At 51.2% G+C, this 15058-nt stretch overlaps 1 protein-coding gene across 1 annotated transcript; it reads right to left on the minus strand.

Moving 5' to 3' along the window:
• Positions 1-5854: 5854 nt before the first annotated feature.
• Positions 5855-14131, minus strand: tsr1 (TSR1 ribosome maturation factor). The gene is made up of 15 exons (XM_076977064.1): positions 13975-14131; positions 13219-13322; positions 12760-12988; positions 11902-12036; positions 11266-11720; positions 10344-10503; positions 9796-9968; positions 8126-8343; positions 7786-7945; positions 7399-7509; positions 7137-7269; positions 6854-6970; positions 6502-6642; positions 6291-6365; positions 5855-6105 (listed from the first exon to the last, which is right to left on the minus strand). Exons 1-15 carry the CDS (start codon positions 14090-14092, stop codon positions 5930-5932), a joined length of 2505 nt encoding a protein of 834 aa, XP_076833179.1. The 5' UTR covers positions 14093-14131; the 3' UTR covers positions 5855-5929.
• Between the last annotated feature and the right edge of the window lie 927 nt (positions 14132-15058).

Below are 15058 nucleotides of genomic sequence, written 5' to 3' on the forward strand. Positions count from 1 at the left end.
GACGTGCAACACCAGGGTGGTTCAGGTTTAGACACACCTCTCACACGGAGGAGATAGTAGTGCATGGATGAACGACTCCCTCGTGAGCAATACCGTTTTCAAACCACGAAACAATGTCATGCAGATAAGTCGTTTTGCAACACTTCAGCGTCGGCAAGTAACAAATTAAATGTTAGAAATAAAAAAATATTAGAACAAACTTTAGAGGCGCCATTGTTTGTTTTTGCTTGTATTTTATTTAAAGTTACACCGCATCAGTCACCTAAGACCAGCGTCAAACATGTATCTTGTTTTATGTAATCTCGGTTTAAATACTGATGTGAAATAATGAAATGTTAATGACCTGACAATGGACACTTCCGATTGGCCCGTGTGAGCAGTGACTGAGTTAGGTGAATGAAAGTGGCGCTGGAAAACAAGGCACGGCGTGCGGAGGCACTTCCTGACAGGCTGGGGTGGGGGTGGGGGTGGGGGTGGGGGTGGGGGAAAGGCAGCTGGAGATGGAGCAGGTTCAGATCTACAGGCGCCCCTCCCCCACCCGTTTCCTAAATAACACGCCTCCCCTTGTTTACTTAGTATGTTCTGAGTATGTTGTGAGAAAAAGAGCTTGTGTGAGATTAGATAGATAGATAGATAGATAGATAGATAGATAGATAGATAGATAGATAGATAGATAGATAGATAGATAGATAGATAGATAGATAGATAGATAGATAGATATGCGGGCAGATGGACGGATGGATGGATGGATGAAAGGATGCATGCATGGATGGATGGATTCTCTGAAAGTTTGTTCTCTGCTGTGAAAGAAAGACAGAAACTACACTTCAAGCTTCCAGTTGTGTGGGTCACTGGGCTCAAAGGTCCACAGTGTTTAGTTTTAGCACATACTGGGAATGACTAACAACATTCCACTCGAGATATCATCCCTCCCTCTGAGCCTGGTGCTGAGGTCCAGGCCCGTGAAGGCCCGCGGAGCAGAGAGCTGGGGGGGGCTGCCCGTCCCTGTACGCCCGCGGGTCAGACACCCAGAGCATCCTCGTGGTGGTGCGGTGATGAGCGATCTGCTCTTCCCTGCGGTCGTTAGCAGATGTCACTTTGAAGCACGCCACCGGCCCGCTGCTGCCAGACTCCCCCCCCCCACGAACCAACATCTCACCAGAAATTGAGCAGTAGGCCTGGCGTTCACACACGCCCCGTCCTAACTCACCGTAATGAGATGCTGCTAGACAGCTTTAGTGTGTGGGCATGCACAGGGAGGTCGTTTGCATCCTCCCAGACCTTCGTGAGCGAGCCACGGCCCACGCCCGCCTTCGCCAACCCCCCCCCCCCCCACTGGCAGTGTCTGTGCGAGGCCAAAGCTAAATTGCGAGGCTGTCATGATGGATGACGAGGGTACACAGCGCTGGCTTTTAATTGGGTGCGCTGAGATTGGAGAGGAAGGCGTGTGCGCTGCTCACCAGCCGACCGCACCTCCACGTCACGCGCCTGCGTGTGGCCAGATGCCACCTGGAGACGTGTCCTTTCTGTCTCACCATCTCCACTGGCTGGAGAGGAGTTTGGACTCACCCCGTCCATCCCTGTGGCTAGGTGCCGGCCTGCAGCGCAAAGCCCGGTGTCTGCTGGCTCTGTAGGCACGTGGGTTCGGCTGGGCGTCTGTGGGCACTTGTACCACACACACACACACACACACACACACACACACACAAGAGGGAAGAGCAGCCTTTTGTTTCTGTGTCCTGCGCACGGCCCTTGTTGAACCTCCTTCTTTTCTCTCTTCTCCACCAACTAAATCTCTTTTCCGGCTTAATTCTCGCTGAAAACCATATGGTGCGTGACATCATGGGGGCAGGAAGCAGAGAGAGAGAGGGAGAGAGAGAGTGCGAGCAAGAGCGAGGGACAGAGAGAGAGAGTGAAGGACAGAAAGAGAAAGAAGGAAAGAGATTGAACTGCCAGGTCCTTGCGCAGTGATGTCAGCAGACAGGCATGTTGAGAGGCGTGTTGGGGGTGGGGGGGGGCAGGTTGGAAGGGTTTTAGGTTTTTTACATTTCACTCCCACCTGGATAATCAGAGTGGGGGGGGGGTCATAGGGAAAGTGGAGGATTGCTCGCAGAATGGCTTTCCTTCAGGGAACTCTGGCTGTGGTGGAATGGGGAAACGTCTGCACTTGCTCACTATTCACGTACATCCCCACCCTCGTGCTGTTTCTCACCGACACTCTCGTGTTCTGTGGGCGGAGCCATGCACGCGTAAAAACACCTTCGCCACAGAGCGGCCCACGGGTCCCCTGGCTGACGGGATGTTTGGCTTGGTGACACGTCGTGGGGAAACGAGAAAGTCCTGAGGTCATTACTATTTGCATTTTGATGTGTGTTTTGACGTAGGGAAAGCTACTGTAAGAAGGCCCGCGTGTATTTCACGGCAACGTCTCGGCCGGATTCGTGGGCTGTTTTGATAAGGGCTGTTCGTTAATGTGTGGAGACCTTGAGGAGAAGGGCAGACCCAACATCTGGGATATACATTAAAGGCCTACAACGCGAACAACTATTTTCACCGCATTGCCTTAATGAGACAAAAGTGCACTTTCTACATCTGTTTGTATTGAACCATGAGATTTTCCATGTTTATACGCCATGATAGACAGAATCTTGGATGGCTCAGAGTCCTCCTCAGAAGACCTGAGGTCTGTTTCCGCTGCCCTCTCTCTCTCTCTGTTCACTCCCTCACACTCTCTCTCTCTCTCTCTCTCTCTCTCTCTTTCTCTCTCTCTCACTCTCTCCACTCCGTCTCGCTCCATCTAGACTCCGTCCAACTGCTCGGCCTGTTTGTCTGGACCGCTCTCGTCCTCTCAGTCGCCCTAACTGACGAGTCGCAATCTGTGCACCAGGCTTTATGTCTGTCAGCCGCACTCACCCCCCCCCCCCCCCCCCCCGCCCGTGTTCGCTCGCTGGGTGAACCCGTCAGCTTTGCTGGGAGGTCCTGGTCTCCATACCACCACTCCTGCTCCCGCCAGCTCCCTATCAGCGCGCGCACACACGCACGCACGCACTACCCCTCCTCTGATTAATGGCGGAGCTGGGGTGTATGCCAGGCCAGTTCCTCGCTCGGTGAAGTGGGAGGGGGGCAGGAAGAGGGGGGGGCAGGCCTGCCGCTGCTGCAGCTGTGGTTTTGGAGTCTGTCTCCCAGCCCCTGTGTTGCCCTCCTCTCCCTCCTCGGCCCTGGCTCCTCGGGGGACACACGCCTTGGACTGGGCCCAGGAACCAGGGAGCCACGACCAGGCTGAAGGGGGGGGGGGGGAGCGTGGGCGGCTGGACGGGGCGAAAAAGGACGGCGAGGTAAATGGAAGCAGCTTGGATATTTGATTTATGGCAGGAATTAAAGTTCACAATAGCTCAGGAGAAAGCAGAGGGAGGCAGGAGTGTTTCGTAAGATCACAGGTTACACTTGTGACTATGTGACTATGAGCTGGTGACTGCTGAATAAAAAGGGGAAGATGGAGAATTCTCCTGAACCCTGTTCAAAGTTACTTAGAGGCCACGTTCAAGAAGGCTCACAGCCGAGGGGACGCGGCTCGGACAAACACGCAAACATATCCAGGTCGTCTTGTTCATGTCTGGTTTTTTTTTTTTATTGTTTTAGGGAGTCAGTGGTGTGTGTGGAGGTGGTGGAGTGAATTTCTCGGTGTGAAATGCAGCATTCACTCCTGACACTCCTGGTTCCCCCCGTGCTTTATGGGCTGTGCGCTGCAGTGGGTTGACCCGGCTCTCACCCCGGTGCCACCCAGCCGGCGAGGGACTCTCGCGCCGCTCCTGCCAAAACCCCACACTCCACATCTGCTATCCATAAACGCCAGCCACCCTCATGCTCCGTCGCCCTTCGCCCACACCACTGGGGGGCGCCGTCACCCCCCCCAGGCCTCCGCCGCTCCTCTCCCTCCTTCTCCGCCCCGCCGACTCATTCTCGTGTTGTCTTCCCCTCCTCCTCGTGTGCTTTGGGTCTCCGTGCAAGCAGGCTGTCCTTGTCCCCTTATCTGTCTCTCCACAGCAAGCTCACGCTCCCCTCTCTCTCTCTCTCTCTCTCTCTCTCTCTCTCTCTCATCCCCCCCCCTTTCCAACGGAAAAATTTCTCACCCATTATATCTTCGGTGGAAGCCAGCTGAGTGGAGTGTGTGGTGGCAGTGAACGAGGAACCACAGGCTCTTCCTGCTCCAAGCGGCCCACAGCCACCAGCGCTAAATCCCTCCAGTTCTGATCCGGCCTCCCCTGCGTCTACGCCTGCGCCATCGACTTCACCTTCGGTCAACTCAGACCCGGTTTCCTTTCCTAAACTGGCAGGGATGTGTGTGTGTGTGTGTGTGTGTGTGTGGAGGGCGGGGGGATTCACTGTGCCACGGCTCTGAAAGAAAACCCTCCGCTCAATCTCCAATCTCCAGCGTGGGAGGATTAGATTTCCTCTCTAGATCACGAACATTTGGCCGGCCGCGCCACACCCGTTCAGCTCTAAGAAAGATGTGTTTAACACATCCCCACTCGGTACCCCCAGTGCAGCACAGCGCAAGAAAAAAACTAACACGGGAATAAACGGAGCGCCTCGACTTAACCGTCCAGACCTTCGCCTGCACCCCCAGGCAATCATGAAGTATTACCCTTGTGCAATTGTTTTAGCATTATGTTGTCTCTTTCCACTGTAATCAAATTCAGTGTGCAAAAAAAAAATGCAAAAAAAAAAGAGAATTGCACATATTGAACTTTTGATACCCCTTTTCTTGGATCATGCTTGGATTTCTAAGTCCAAGTCTTCACCTTCTCTTTTCCCAGACATATTGGCATGCATGTGTGGTGTGGTCCCAGCACAACCCGAGATGAATCATGTATCTGCAAGCATGCAAGTGCACTGTTTTATGATAAATATTACAAACCATAAATCATTGTTTCTCAGAAGAGCGAAAAAGCACAGGATGGGGAGAGGGTGAGGGAGGGAGGGTGGAGAGAGAGAGAGAGTGAGAGAGAGGGAGAGAGCACATTCAGGAAAGCATTTGAGAATCCAGAGAGAAAACAAGACCGGGGTCACGCGCCGTGCGTGTTCGAGTGTGAATGGTGGTGAAAAGGGGGCTTCAGGTCGAGCGGACCACCAGGGAGGAGGAGTGGAGCGAGGTCAGTCCGGCTCAGGCAGCTCGGAGCGGGACAGTGCAGCCAGCGTACCGGGGAACGCCGCGGTTCTCTTCCCCCTTATAAACGAGGCACGAGCAGGCCGGCGTAGACCGTGCGCCCGCTCGACCGTGACGGGACACGCACGCGCACGATCGCCCCCCCCCCCCCCCCGGCGGATCAGCCGTGGGTAATGACTGTAAGCATCGGCTGGCCGGACATTTTTGAGGGCGATCGTCTTCCAGCATGAGGTTTGGTTTGAGTTAGAGGATGAGAAACGAAAACTCACAATGACAGTATTTACTAAGAGTGTTTATGCGGTTTCACCCATGCTGTAGTCGTGCAGGCACAGACACCAGCACTTGAGGTTTCGCCTGGAATTCGGCTCAATTCACAGCGTTTCTCGCCATGCTAATAGAAACTGCCCAATAAACACATAGAGTGAATACACACCGTTGGAAGCCAAGTAAAGTACTCCGCTAGCTAGTGGTAGCAGGTTGTGAAGATGAGTGTGCCAAATTGTTTCTTCATCCAGTGATTTCAGAATCATTTTCTTTTAGAAAAGTCCACACTGTCAGCGCGCAAACTGTGTCAACAAGAGCCAGCACTTTTAATACGGTTATGCCACCTAGTGGCTACTGTGAGGAAATCCTTCAATTTATGACGACAAAACGACAAAATAGTAATTAATGATATTTATTCTTCTGCTTCTGTGTATACTGTGGTGTAGCCGTCAAGAATAAAAGTCCCGTCCCCCACCCCTGACAGGACATCATCCACCCTTAGTCCATGTCTACGTCGTGGACATCTTCCACCTCCCTCTTGACCCAGAATGCAGCGGGAGGCACGTAGGGGTCGTAGGTCCAGCGTGGATAGACTCTCTTGTACAGGTTCATCAGCACCGTGTCCTGGGACGGCAGCTGGTTGTCGAACACACACTTCATGTGACCGTGAGTACCTGTGAACGGAGGAAGAGAAACAGAACGCATTCGTTGTGCTGCCCGACTGAACTTCACGTTCTCTTACGGCTTTGTTTTCTGTTTGCAATGGCGTTTGTTTTGTGTGAGTAACCAAAGGTTGCATGACACATAACACAGATCTTGTGATCTGCTAGTCAGCCACTGTTTGCTCCGCCCCTCTTACCCAAGGCCTCTTTGATGTGACCCCTTCGTCCCCATTTAGTGCGCAGTTCCACCGGCTTGAACCACAGGATGTCGTCTGTAAAAAAAAAAGCAGCACAGACAGTAAACACCCAAAGCCAGGGGTGGCACGCACGATCAGCTCCCTTCCTTTACGGGGCGAACGGGGGGGTAAGGGGGGGGTGGTTCTGCCTCTAGATCTCTTCCTGTCTCACCCCTGTTGAAGAACATGTAGCGGACGACGGCGGAGCGACGGTTGATCTTGAACGGGTGTCCGCTCAGGACGATCCTCTTTAGGACCACGCGACGGGGCTCACAGCTCAGCAGACTGCCACTGGCCACCAGGTCATGCATTCCTGGAGTAGGAGAGGGAGGGAGGGAGGGAGGGAGGGAGAAAGAGAGAGAGAGGGAGGGAGGGAGAGAGAGAGAGAGAGAGAGGGAGAGGAAGAGAAAGCGCACAAGATCATGAGTATCAAAGCCATTACAAATGTGTATTTGTACACTGGACAGGTAAGACATCGGCGAGGGAGTGTGTGTGTGTGTGTGTGTGTGTGTGTTCCCACTCACCATTGTCCCTCTGTTTGAAGAGCAGCACCCCAGCGGTGGGGAAGGTGATGGGGGCGTACACAGACACCACGGTTGGAGCGTCCGCACGCAGGAAGCGCTCCATCTTGTGCTTGTCCCCTACGCAGGCAAACGGGTCAGCACTCAGGACAGGACAGACCCCACCCAACCCCTCAGCTGTGGTCCTATACTACCTCCTCCACCACGTCCCCACCGACACAACCACAAACAGAAAAACAAACCAGCACTCTAAACCCAGTCAGGCTTGCCCACGGGCCCGGCTTACCAGCGGTGTGCTGGGAGAAGAGGGCAGAGGCCCGGAAACGCCGGAAGCCGCACTGGATCACCAGCTCCTCTTTAGACCCCACGGGTTCCGTGTGGGCCGGGTGCCGTCGGACCAGCAGGTGCATCACGGACATCTACAGCAGCCAATGGGAGAGGAGGGGAGGCGGGGCTTTTACTACCGGCACAACCCCCACGTTTAATTGTTTGACCTTTCGCAAACGAAAGCGTCTGCGGAGAGTGAGGAGACGCGTGTGCGCTCGTACCTTCTGTTCGTGTGGGAGCAGGGAGACCAGCACGAGGGGTTTGCCCGCCTCGAAGCTCTCCATCACAGACGGAGGCACGTCCTCCACGTGAAGGGTCACGTACCAGCCAACCTGTGGGAGAAGAGCACGCCAACGCTCACGTTAGCCAGCTACACTCAGGACAGGAACCTTGATCCAACCTCCAGCAGTCCAGCGTACGAGTCATGTGGTCTACTGTCCAATCAATCAATCCATCACTCACTGACTCAATCACAAACACATGTATGCGTACACACACACACACACACACACACACACACACACACACACACACACACCCCCACACACACACACACACACACCCCCACACACACCCCCACACACACCCCCACACACACACACACACACCATGGCGCCCTCCTCTTCGGCAGCGGCCTCAGCTAGGACACGACGGCGCGTTCGCTCGAAGCTCTGGAACTGGAAGATGCGAGAGTAATCTTGAGGCAGGTTCTCCATGGGATCCCACGGGGAGGAGCGGAAACTCTTCAAACCCCTGTATCGCTGGAACCTGCCGCACGCACCCCAACAAACAAACAAACAAACAAACAATCAATCAGGACTTCACTCGTTAACAAAGGCGGCTGAGAAATGCAGGATGGGTGTTCGCGATGTACCGCCCCCTCGTGGGCTGGAGGTGACGCCCCTTCGTGGGCTGGAGGTCCCGCCCCCTCGTGGGCTGGAGGCTCACCTTGTTCTCACGGGCGTGTCCAAAGGCGTGTCCACTTCATCTGGGAACATCTCGTGCGAGCGAGCTTCGCGGTAGCGCTTCAGACCGTCCTCTTCCTCCGCCGCGTCCGTGGCTTCATCGTATTTCTGCTCCGCTCCGGCACGGCCCGTCGTACTCATCTCCTCCTCTTCCTCCTCTTCATCACTCTCCTTTCCAGAATCACAGCCAGACTCACCATCCTTAAACAAGCGGAGGACATGAGTAGCCAAAAAAACGGCAAAATTATTTTTAGTCAGGCATCATTTTATGTCAATTAGAGGTCCATCGTTTTTCATGACTTGTTCATCTGAATTCTCTTCTTGTAAAATCTCATTCTGTCCCTAAACAAGGATTCAACTTTGTTCAGAAAGGCAATGTCCCCTTTGATGTCCATCACTAAATATACATGGCCTTTCTCAGGAGAGCCCGTGGTCAGGAGATGGGAGCAGGCCGAGACGCACCGCTGGGATGAACCCACACCTGGGAGGGGTCACGCTGCAGAACAATCACAGGTGCGCTAATAAAAATAATCTCCCCAAATCATTTGTAGTACCACTTCCCTCCTGGCTAAGATCTCGCATTGTGAAGTCCACCGTGGTTCTCCCCCTGACATCAAACACATGCTAATTACGATTAAAGGAAAAGAACTCAAACGGAGACTCCACACACACGAGGAGCTTCCCCGTCGCCCTTTCAAGCCCAGCTGGTATAAATAAATGGCCGCCCGCTCCGTGGCTCCTGGCAGGAAGCCCTGTCCAAAGAGCAGGATGTCAGGAGGCTCCTCTCGGGACAGGCCTGCCGCTCCAAACACCATTGTTGCGGGAGCAGCATGGCACTGGGGTTTGGATGCAGACGCTGGGAAAACAAACAGTGCCCCCCCCGCCGCACAGAACACAAAGGGCCGCTCACGTATGCAGTTCCGCCAGCACCCATGCCTACCCCCCTCTCCTACCCCCCTCTATGCCCCCTTCATCCTCAGCCCCCTCTTGGCCAATCACCCGATTCCCCCGGGCCCCACCCCCACACCCTCTCTCAGCCAATCACCCGCTCCCCCCGCACCTCTTCTTAGCCTATCACTCGCTTCCCTCCACGCTCCCTCTCAGCCAATTGCGTGCCCCCCTCCCCCCCCCCCCCCCAACCCCACCCCCACCCACGTGCCCCTCTCGGCCAGTTGCCCGTTCCGTCTGCGGTTATTTACGCACGTCCTTCGTGCGGACGGCTAGCGTGGTACGAGGTGGAAGTGTGGAGCACTTCGGCGTGACCCCGCGCCGACCCCATCGCTCACCGTCTTCCTCCGCTGCCACCTCGGACGACGGTGACGCACGAGCCCACATGCCGCCCCACGCCAACGCCTGTCCAGCACCGGCCAGTCACGTATGGATGTTTTACGGCCGTGCGCACAATGCCTCTGTGATGCTTCCCAAGCTTGCACTAATTAGACACTTCCTAAGGACATTTTTAGTCCTCAAAAACGCATGTGATTTACTGGACTCCCGTCTTTGAAGTTCCCTCCAGAAAACCCTGTTATTCCATGATAGAAGTTTTTTAATCGTTTAAAAGCACATTTGGGTTGTATGTGTACAAAGTAACACATGTGAGTAAAGTTTATTAGGGGGTCTGACGTGGCCCAGCTGGGTCTGGATGAAACCCACCTGAGACTCATTTTCAGCATCATCTTCATCATCCATCATGTCACCATCCTCATCTTCATCACAGCTGTCCACATCCTCCTCTTCATCATCTTCCTCATCATCATCCACGATCCATGTGGCTTGATAGTCCGAGGTGCCCTTTGGCACCCTCACCTTTCTGCTCTTCCTGGCCTCTGTGGCATCAGGATGAAGACGACGGATGAGTCAGCCCACTCCCTTCGATACCGGCCCAGCCGTACAAAGAAGCATCAAAGACATTCCACTTCCTGTCTAAGGCACACGGACTCAAACACGCCAACACGGCTGCTAACGGACACCAGACGACACCAGTCACCCCGCCACAACTCCGCTCCAGTGACTCCTGCCTGGTGGGTATTTTTGGGGGGGTGAGTAAGAGCTTTAAGCATTTGAACCCACCTGCCCGCAACAACAAAGTCACGGGTTCAGTTCCCCGGGGGGATTACAAACGGCATCTGACCGACGTGTATGCAAGTCACTCTGGATGACAGCGCCTGCCATATGTTTGAAACGTAAAGGACCGGCGATACCTTCAGCCTCCCGCAGCTCAGACTCCGTGGGCCACGTCTGTTCTCCGTCCATGGGGTCGACCTCTGCCTCCGCCTGCAGGCTCTCTCTCTGGGACGGGTCGGCCTTCATCAGCACACGCACCTCCCCTCCTGCCCCGGGGACGTCCGAACCACCCCTGTCCTGCATGGCACACAGATTCACAGAGAATGAACACCATTCATTCAGGGCCGCGCAATACACCACCTTTAGCATTCAGCGTTTGTAGAGTTTCAGTACCATTATTATTACCCAAACCTGTAAAGATGGAGTATTATGATTTTATGAGGGTTCCAATTGTTTGATAATGAGGGACATACACAGGATGTTGCATCCATTAGTTTACTAACATTTGATTTGCTAACAGTTGATATGCATAGTTACAGGTAACTGGCTTCACTAGCAATGAAGGTTGGTGTGAAAAGGTCACAAATATTTAAGTAAATCAGCAGTTTAGTTCTTCAGTTTAGTTCCACAAAGAAATTAAAAACTATATATTTTTTCCTACGCCTATTTAAGTTTTTGTGGCAAGAATGTTTGACAATACAAGTAAAAGTCTGAAAGCTACAACTGTTTCTAGGAGCATCTAGTACTGCACTAGGCTAATCTGTTTTACACAGTAATGTATTTAGCATTTATCCTTTAGTATTTACATTCTCTCCTGAAATGAATCCCTGGCTACATCAGTGAACTGCAAATACAGTACATTTTTATTTACAAAAATACATTTTACAGTTATTCTATGCACTATCACACCTTCTCACTTTACATCCATATTGTGACATTAATGTAGAACTTTTTCATTGCAGTAGACATGTGCACTGTGCATATTTAACTATGGTTTTTAGTACATTGTGAAGTGTTTGAGAGCAACACCGTATGAGAACACCTCCAGATGTCACTCACCATCATCTCCACATCTCCTCCTCTGGCGGGCTTTGCAGGGCGCTGGGCAGCTGTGAGGATGGGGAGAGGATCCGGGGGAGCGTCGATCTGACTGAGCTGAAAGTCCCCATGGCCAGCAATGTGCACCAGCCTGTTCACCAGCAGAGGGCAGCCTCGGACATATCCCGACACGTGTAGCGTCCCCAGGCCTGTGGGAGGCCCTCCGACACCACCAGCACCACCACCGGGGGTGTAGGAGGCCCGCTGGACCAGCATGTGTGAGCGTCGGGAGCGGAAGGCCAGTCGACGCTGCTTTTGCGCCCCCAAGTGGCGGAGTAGCAGCGCTGCGTCCTGCTCCGTATCCACGGGGAAGAGGCGTGCGTCTGGGAAACGGTTCTCGGCCAATCGGGAAAGCGACCGGCGGGACTCCGCCCTCTTCTTCACCGGCAGGTCGGCTATGCCCTGGCACACCAGCGCTGAGGAGGACCAGCACCAAAACGAGGGGAGCAAGAGGTCAAAAGCCAAGTTCACGTCTCAGCCAATCAGCATCAAGGAGAACCACAGTTAAGCGGCTGAGGTCTGAGCCGCCCCTTGAAGAGACACACGTGAGCCACATCAAACCAGTTTGGGACTTGCTCCCCCATTTGTGTGGCTTACCATGACTCGGCAAGCCCTGCGCAAAGAGGCTGGAAAGGCAGTAGTCTCCATAACTGTCCCAGCCTTCAGTGGGTTCCAGCACAAAAACCAAACTGTCCGCCACCTTGGACACGTCCAGGAGGGAGTGCAGGTCAGCTGAAGACAGACGAGGACAAGGGTTTCATTCATAGGCCACACCCTGTATTCTCTATGAGAATCAACAGAGGGTCTGTTGGCCCACTGTATTACTGTCTGGGTTCTGAATTTGGCCCCAAAGGGAGGGGAAAAAAGTATCAAAGTAACTGACCATAATTCACCAACAGTTCCTCCCTATGGGTACCCTGCTTTAACCGTGCAGCACATCCAAATAGATGTAATCATAACCGACAAGATTTTTTCCCCCCATTAAATGACTTTGTTTTGGAAGATTGGTACTGAACAAGAACTTTCCAAGCTTCTATAAATCCTCTATTCCATCCATATAGATATATAGTGTAAAGAAGTACCATTCCTCTACATCTACAGCATGACAGAGGATACATACGCTGTCAGGACCACAGAGAATGTCCTTAACAAGAGCCATGTTCACAAAGTCTCCATTAAACTGCAATTAGCCAGGACAGGGTAGCATATTGTGCTAAATTACAAATACACTCTGCACTGTTAATTCTGATTCTGACAATTAACTCATTGTCGAGCTTAACTGGTAGAATGCAGCTGTGTATGTTATGTACATGGGACAGAAATCTGCTCTGCTGTATGAGTTGGGATGCGAGGTGCAATATGACTTGGCTTATGGTCTTGCACGTTGGATCTCATGGCTGTAATATCCTAACAACTCAAATGTGAGTGCACTGTAGTGGTGCAGTGTAGCCATACCCGTGTCCGGACGGTAGAAAGTGAATCTCTGTTTAAAACGGGGAAGGACCAGGCCGAAACTGTCCTGGGCCCCTCGGACCCCCTGGTCTTCGTGCAGGACCCCTCCCGTTCCTTCTCCTCTTAGTATTCGTGTGACAGCTCCAGCGTCCACACCTGCGTGCAGGGCGATGACCGCCACCAGGTGAGGGGGACCGTCCCTACTGCCCAGCCGACGTTTCTCCGTTAGTACCTTGCAGAAGCCAAAACAGAGCGGTGTTCCTCAGAAACTCTCTCCAACTCCAGGTTAGGTGGAATCTCCATAACTCATGTCCTCCGTTTGTAGCATTTGGCAGACCATCTTAATGATGTACACATTTATCACTACCCATGCCCTCTGGGAGTCAAACCTATGATCTTGGTGTTACAAAGCACTTTGGTCTACTTGCTTTGACAGGTGAGGTACAGGAGCCCAGAACTTACCAGGTCCTTCTTGTTCCGACGCAGTTGGTTGGCTTTGTGCCTTCTGTCCATCTTTGACATCTCCCGCCTTTGTTTCTTGGTTAGTGCCACCACGGCAACTCTGCCTAATTAACATAATCATTATTAAACCAGTAAGATTGGTCTAGACCTCAAACCCAATCATTATTGAACCAGTAAGATTGGTCTAGACCTCAAACCCAATCATTATTGAACCAGTAAGATTGGTCTAGACCTCAAACCCAAATCCTGGATCACTGATAATTATGCAGTAATTCTATGAAAAGGGAATATGTAAATATTTATTTATGTAATGCCTGGACCTTCAGAGCTGTGATTTGTTTACGTATGTTCGGTCACTAAATGCCAGCAATTCTAAAACGCAGATATGGATTTAAGATTCGTTTAATTTTAATCATCGTGTAATTTCCAATAAATATACAACAAGATATATAGATATCTAGCAAATATCGTCAGTTCACATGACGTATAACTAAGATTTAGATTACAAGTTTAAACTAGCCTAGCTTAACTTAACTTTAAAGTCCATTACGCAGAGAGTTAACATGTAAGCTATCGGTATCCAAATTGACGACGTTGTCCATCGGCTGGATCACTGCTGACTCTGTCTGTGGTACCGATCGCCTGTCCCATCAGTACAGAATGAACTGACACGTGTTTATCCAGCCATGCAGCAGTAGTGTCCGTCTGTGGTGCCAAAATAACCCCGCAGTGAATCAACATAACATACAGGCTTACCCTTATTTTCACGTTCAATCTCTCCTTTTGTTCGATGCTTCCCATGTTTGTGTTGTTTGTTTTTCTGTTTGTAAAGCCCGGGTCGATGAGTTTGCTGCTGTTCTCCACCAGCAGCCATTTTCCGTCACGCCGCACGTGTAAACTTTAAATGACGTCATATTCATGCGCAGAGTCTTCCGTTCTAAAAGGGGGCGTGGCTGCCACCTACTGACCAGCTGCACTGCAGTCACGACACAGAAACTGATAAGGTGACCTTTATGACTCTAACTGTCTGATCTAAACTCAAACTATAAATGTACTATATTTTAATAAATTATCTAGATAATGAGATATCAGTTGACCAAAGGACCTCAAAATAGTTATACACTTTAATTAAAAGAATTAGGAATGTAGCACAAACGTCTACAGAATTAACTGTAAGAAAAGGGAGTATTGTTCACCCCCAATACGAATAGGCAACATCATTTCTGGACTTTAGCTCAACACACCCCTCCAAGACATAATTGCTAGTTGGGGTTTTACAGCATTCTCTTTTCACTGGGGTCTTACTCAGGAAATGCCAGCCAGCAGAGATATGGCTCACAGGAAGTCCTTAACAGGATACAGTTTGGCATGAGTACTTCATTTTCTTGGAAAACAGAAATCTTCCATTTCTGAAACAGAACCCTAACATGTCTTGAATGTTCATCTCTTCTGAACTAATTTACAGAAAATTAAACAATGGGATACACTCTATTATTGCATTTGGTCTGGACACTGGCTTGAGAATGCGGTCCATAAATTATTAATGATATTTGCATAATGCACTTGCATCTATAAAAATCGATTTTGTATTACATGTTTTTTTTTCTAGCCAATTAAGCCACATGCGTGTAAACATAAACTGGAGACAATAGGAATGTTACAAATGTCACAATATTATATTGTTATATTGTTATGTTCGTGTACTATTATTTAAAACACACCATTATTTTAAAACGAGAACCACGACAATAACGATTTCACAATAAATAACAAATTCACAACAAAAGCATGGGTCTTTAAATCCCATTCAGAAAATTCCCTCCTTAGGATTAAAAGCCCC

This window comes from Brachyhypopomus gauderio, chromosome 16, assembly GCF_052324685.1.
Source record: "Brachyhypopomus gauderio isolate BG-103 chromosome 16, BGAUD_0.2, whole genome shotgun sequence".
Classification (NCBI taxonomy): domain Eukaryota; kingdom Metazoa; phylum Chordata; class Actinopteri; order Gymnotiformes; family Hypopomidae; genus Brachyhypopomus; species Brachyhypopomus gauderio.

Coding starts and splice junctions, on each gene's coding strand:
- tsr1 (XM_076977064.1), bottom strand. CDS start 14,092: ATGGCTGCTGGTGGAGAACAGCAGCAAACTCATCGACCCGGGCTTTAC. Junction 7,510..7,785: donor CCGAAGAGGAGGGCGCCATG/GTGTGTGTGTGT, acceptor CTTCTCCCACAG/GTTGGCTGGTACGTGACCCT. Junction 6,366..6,501: donor CTACATGTTCTTCAACAGGG/GTGAGACAGGAA, acceptor TTTTTTTTACAG/ACGACATCCTGTGGTTCAAG.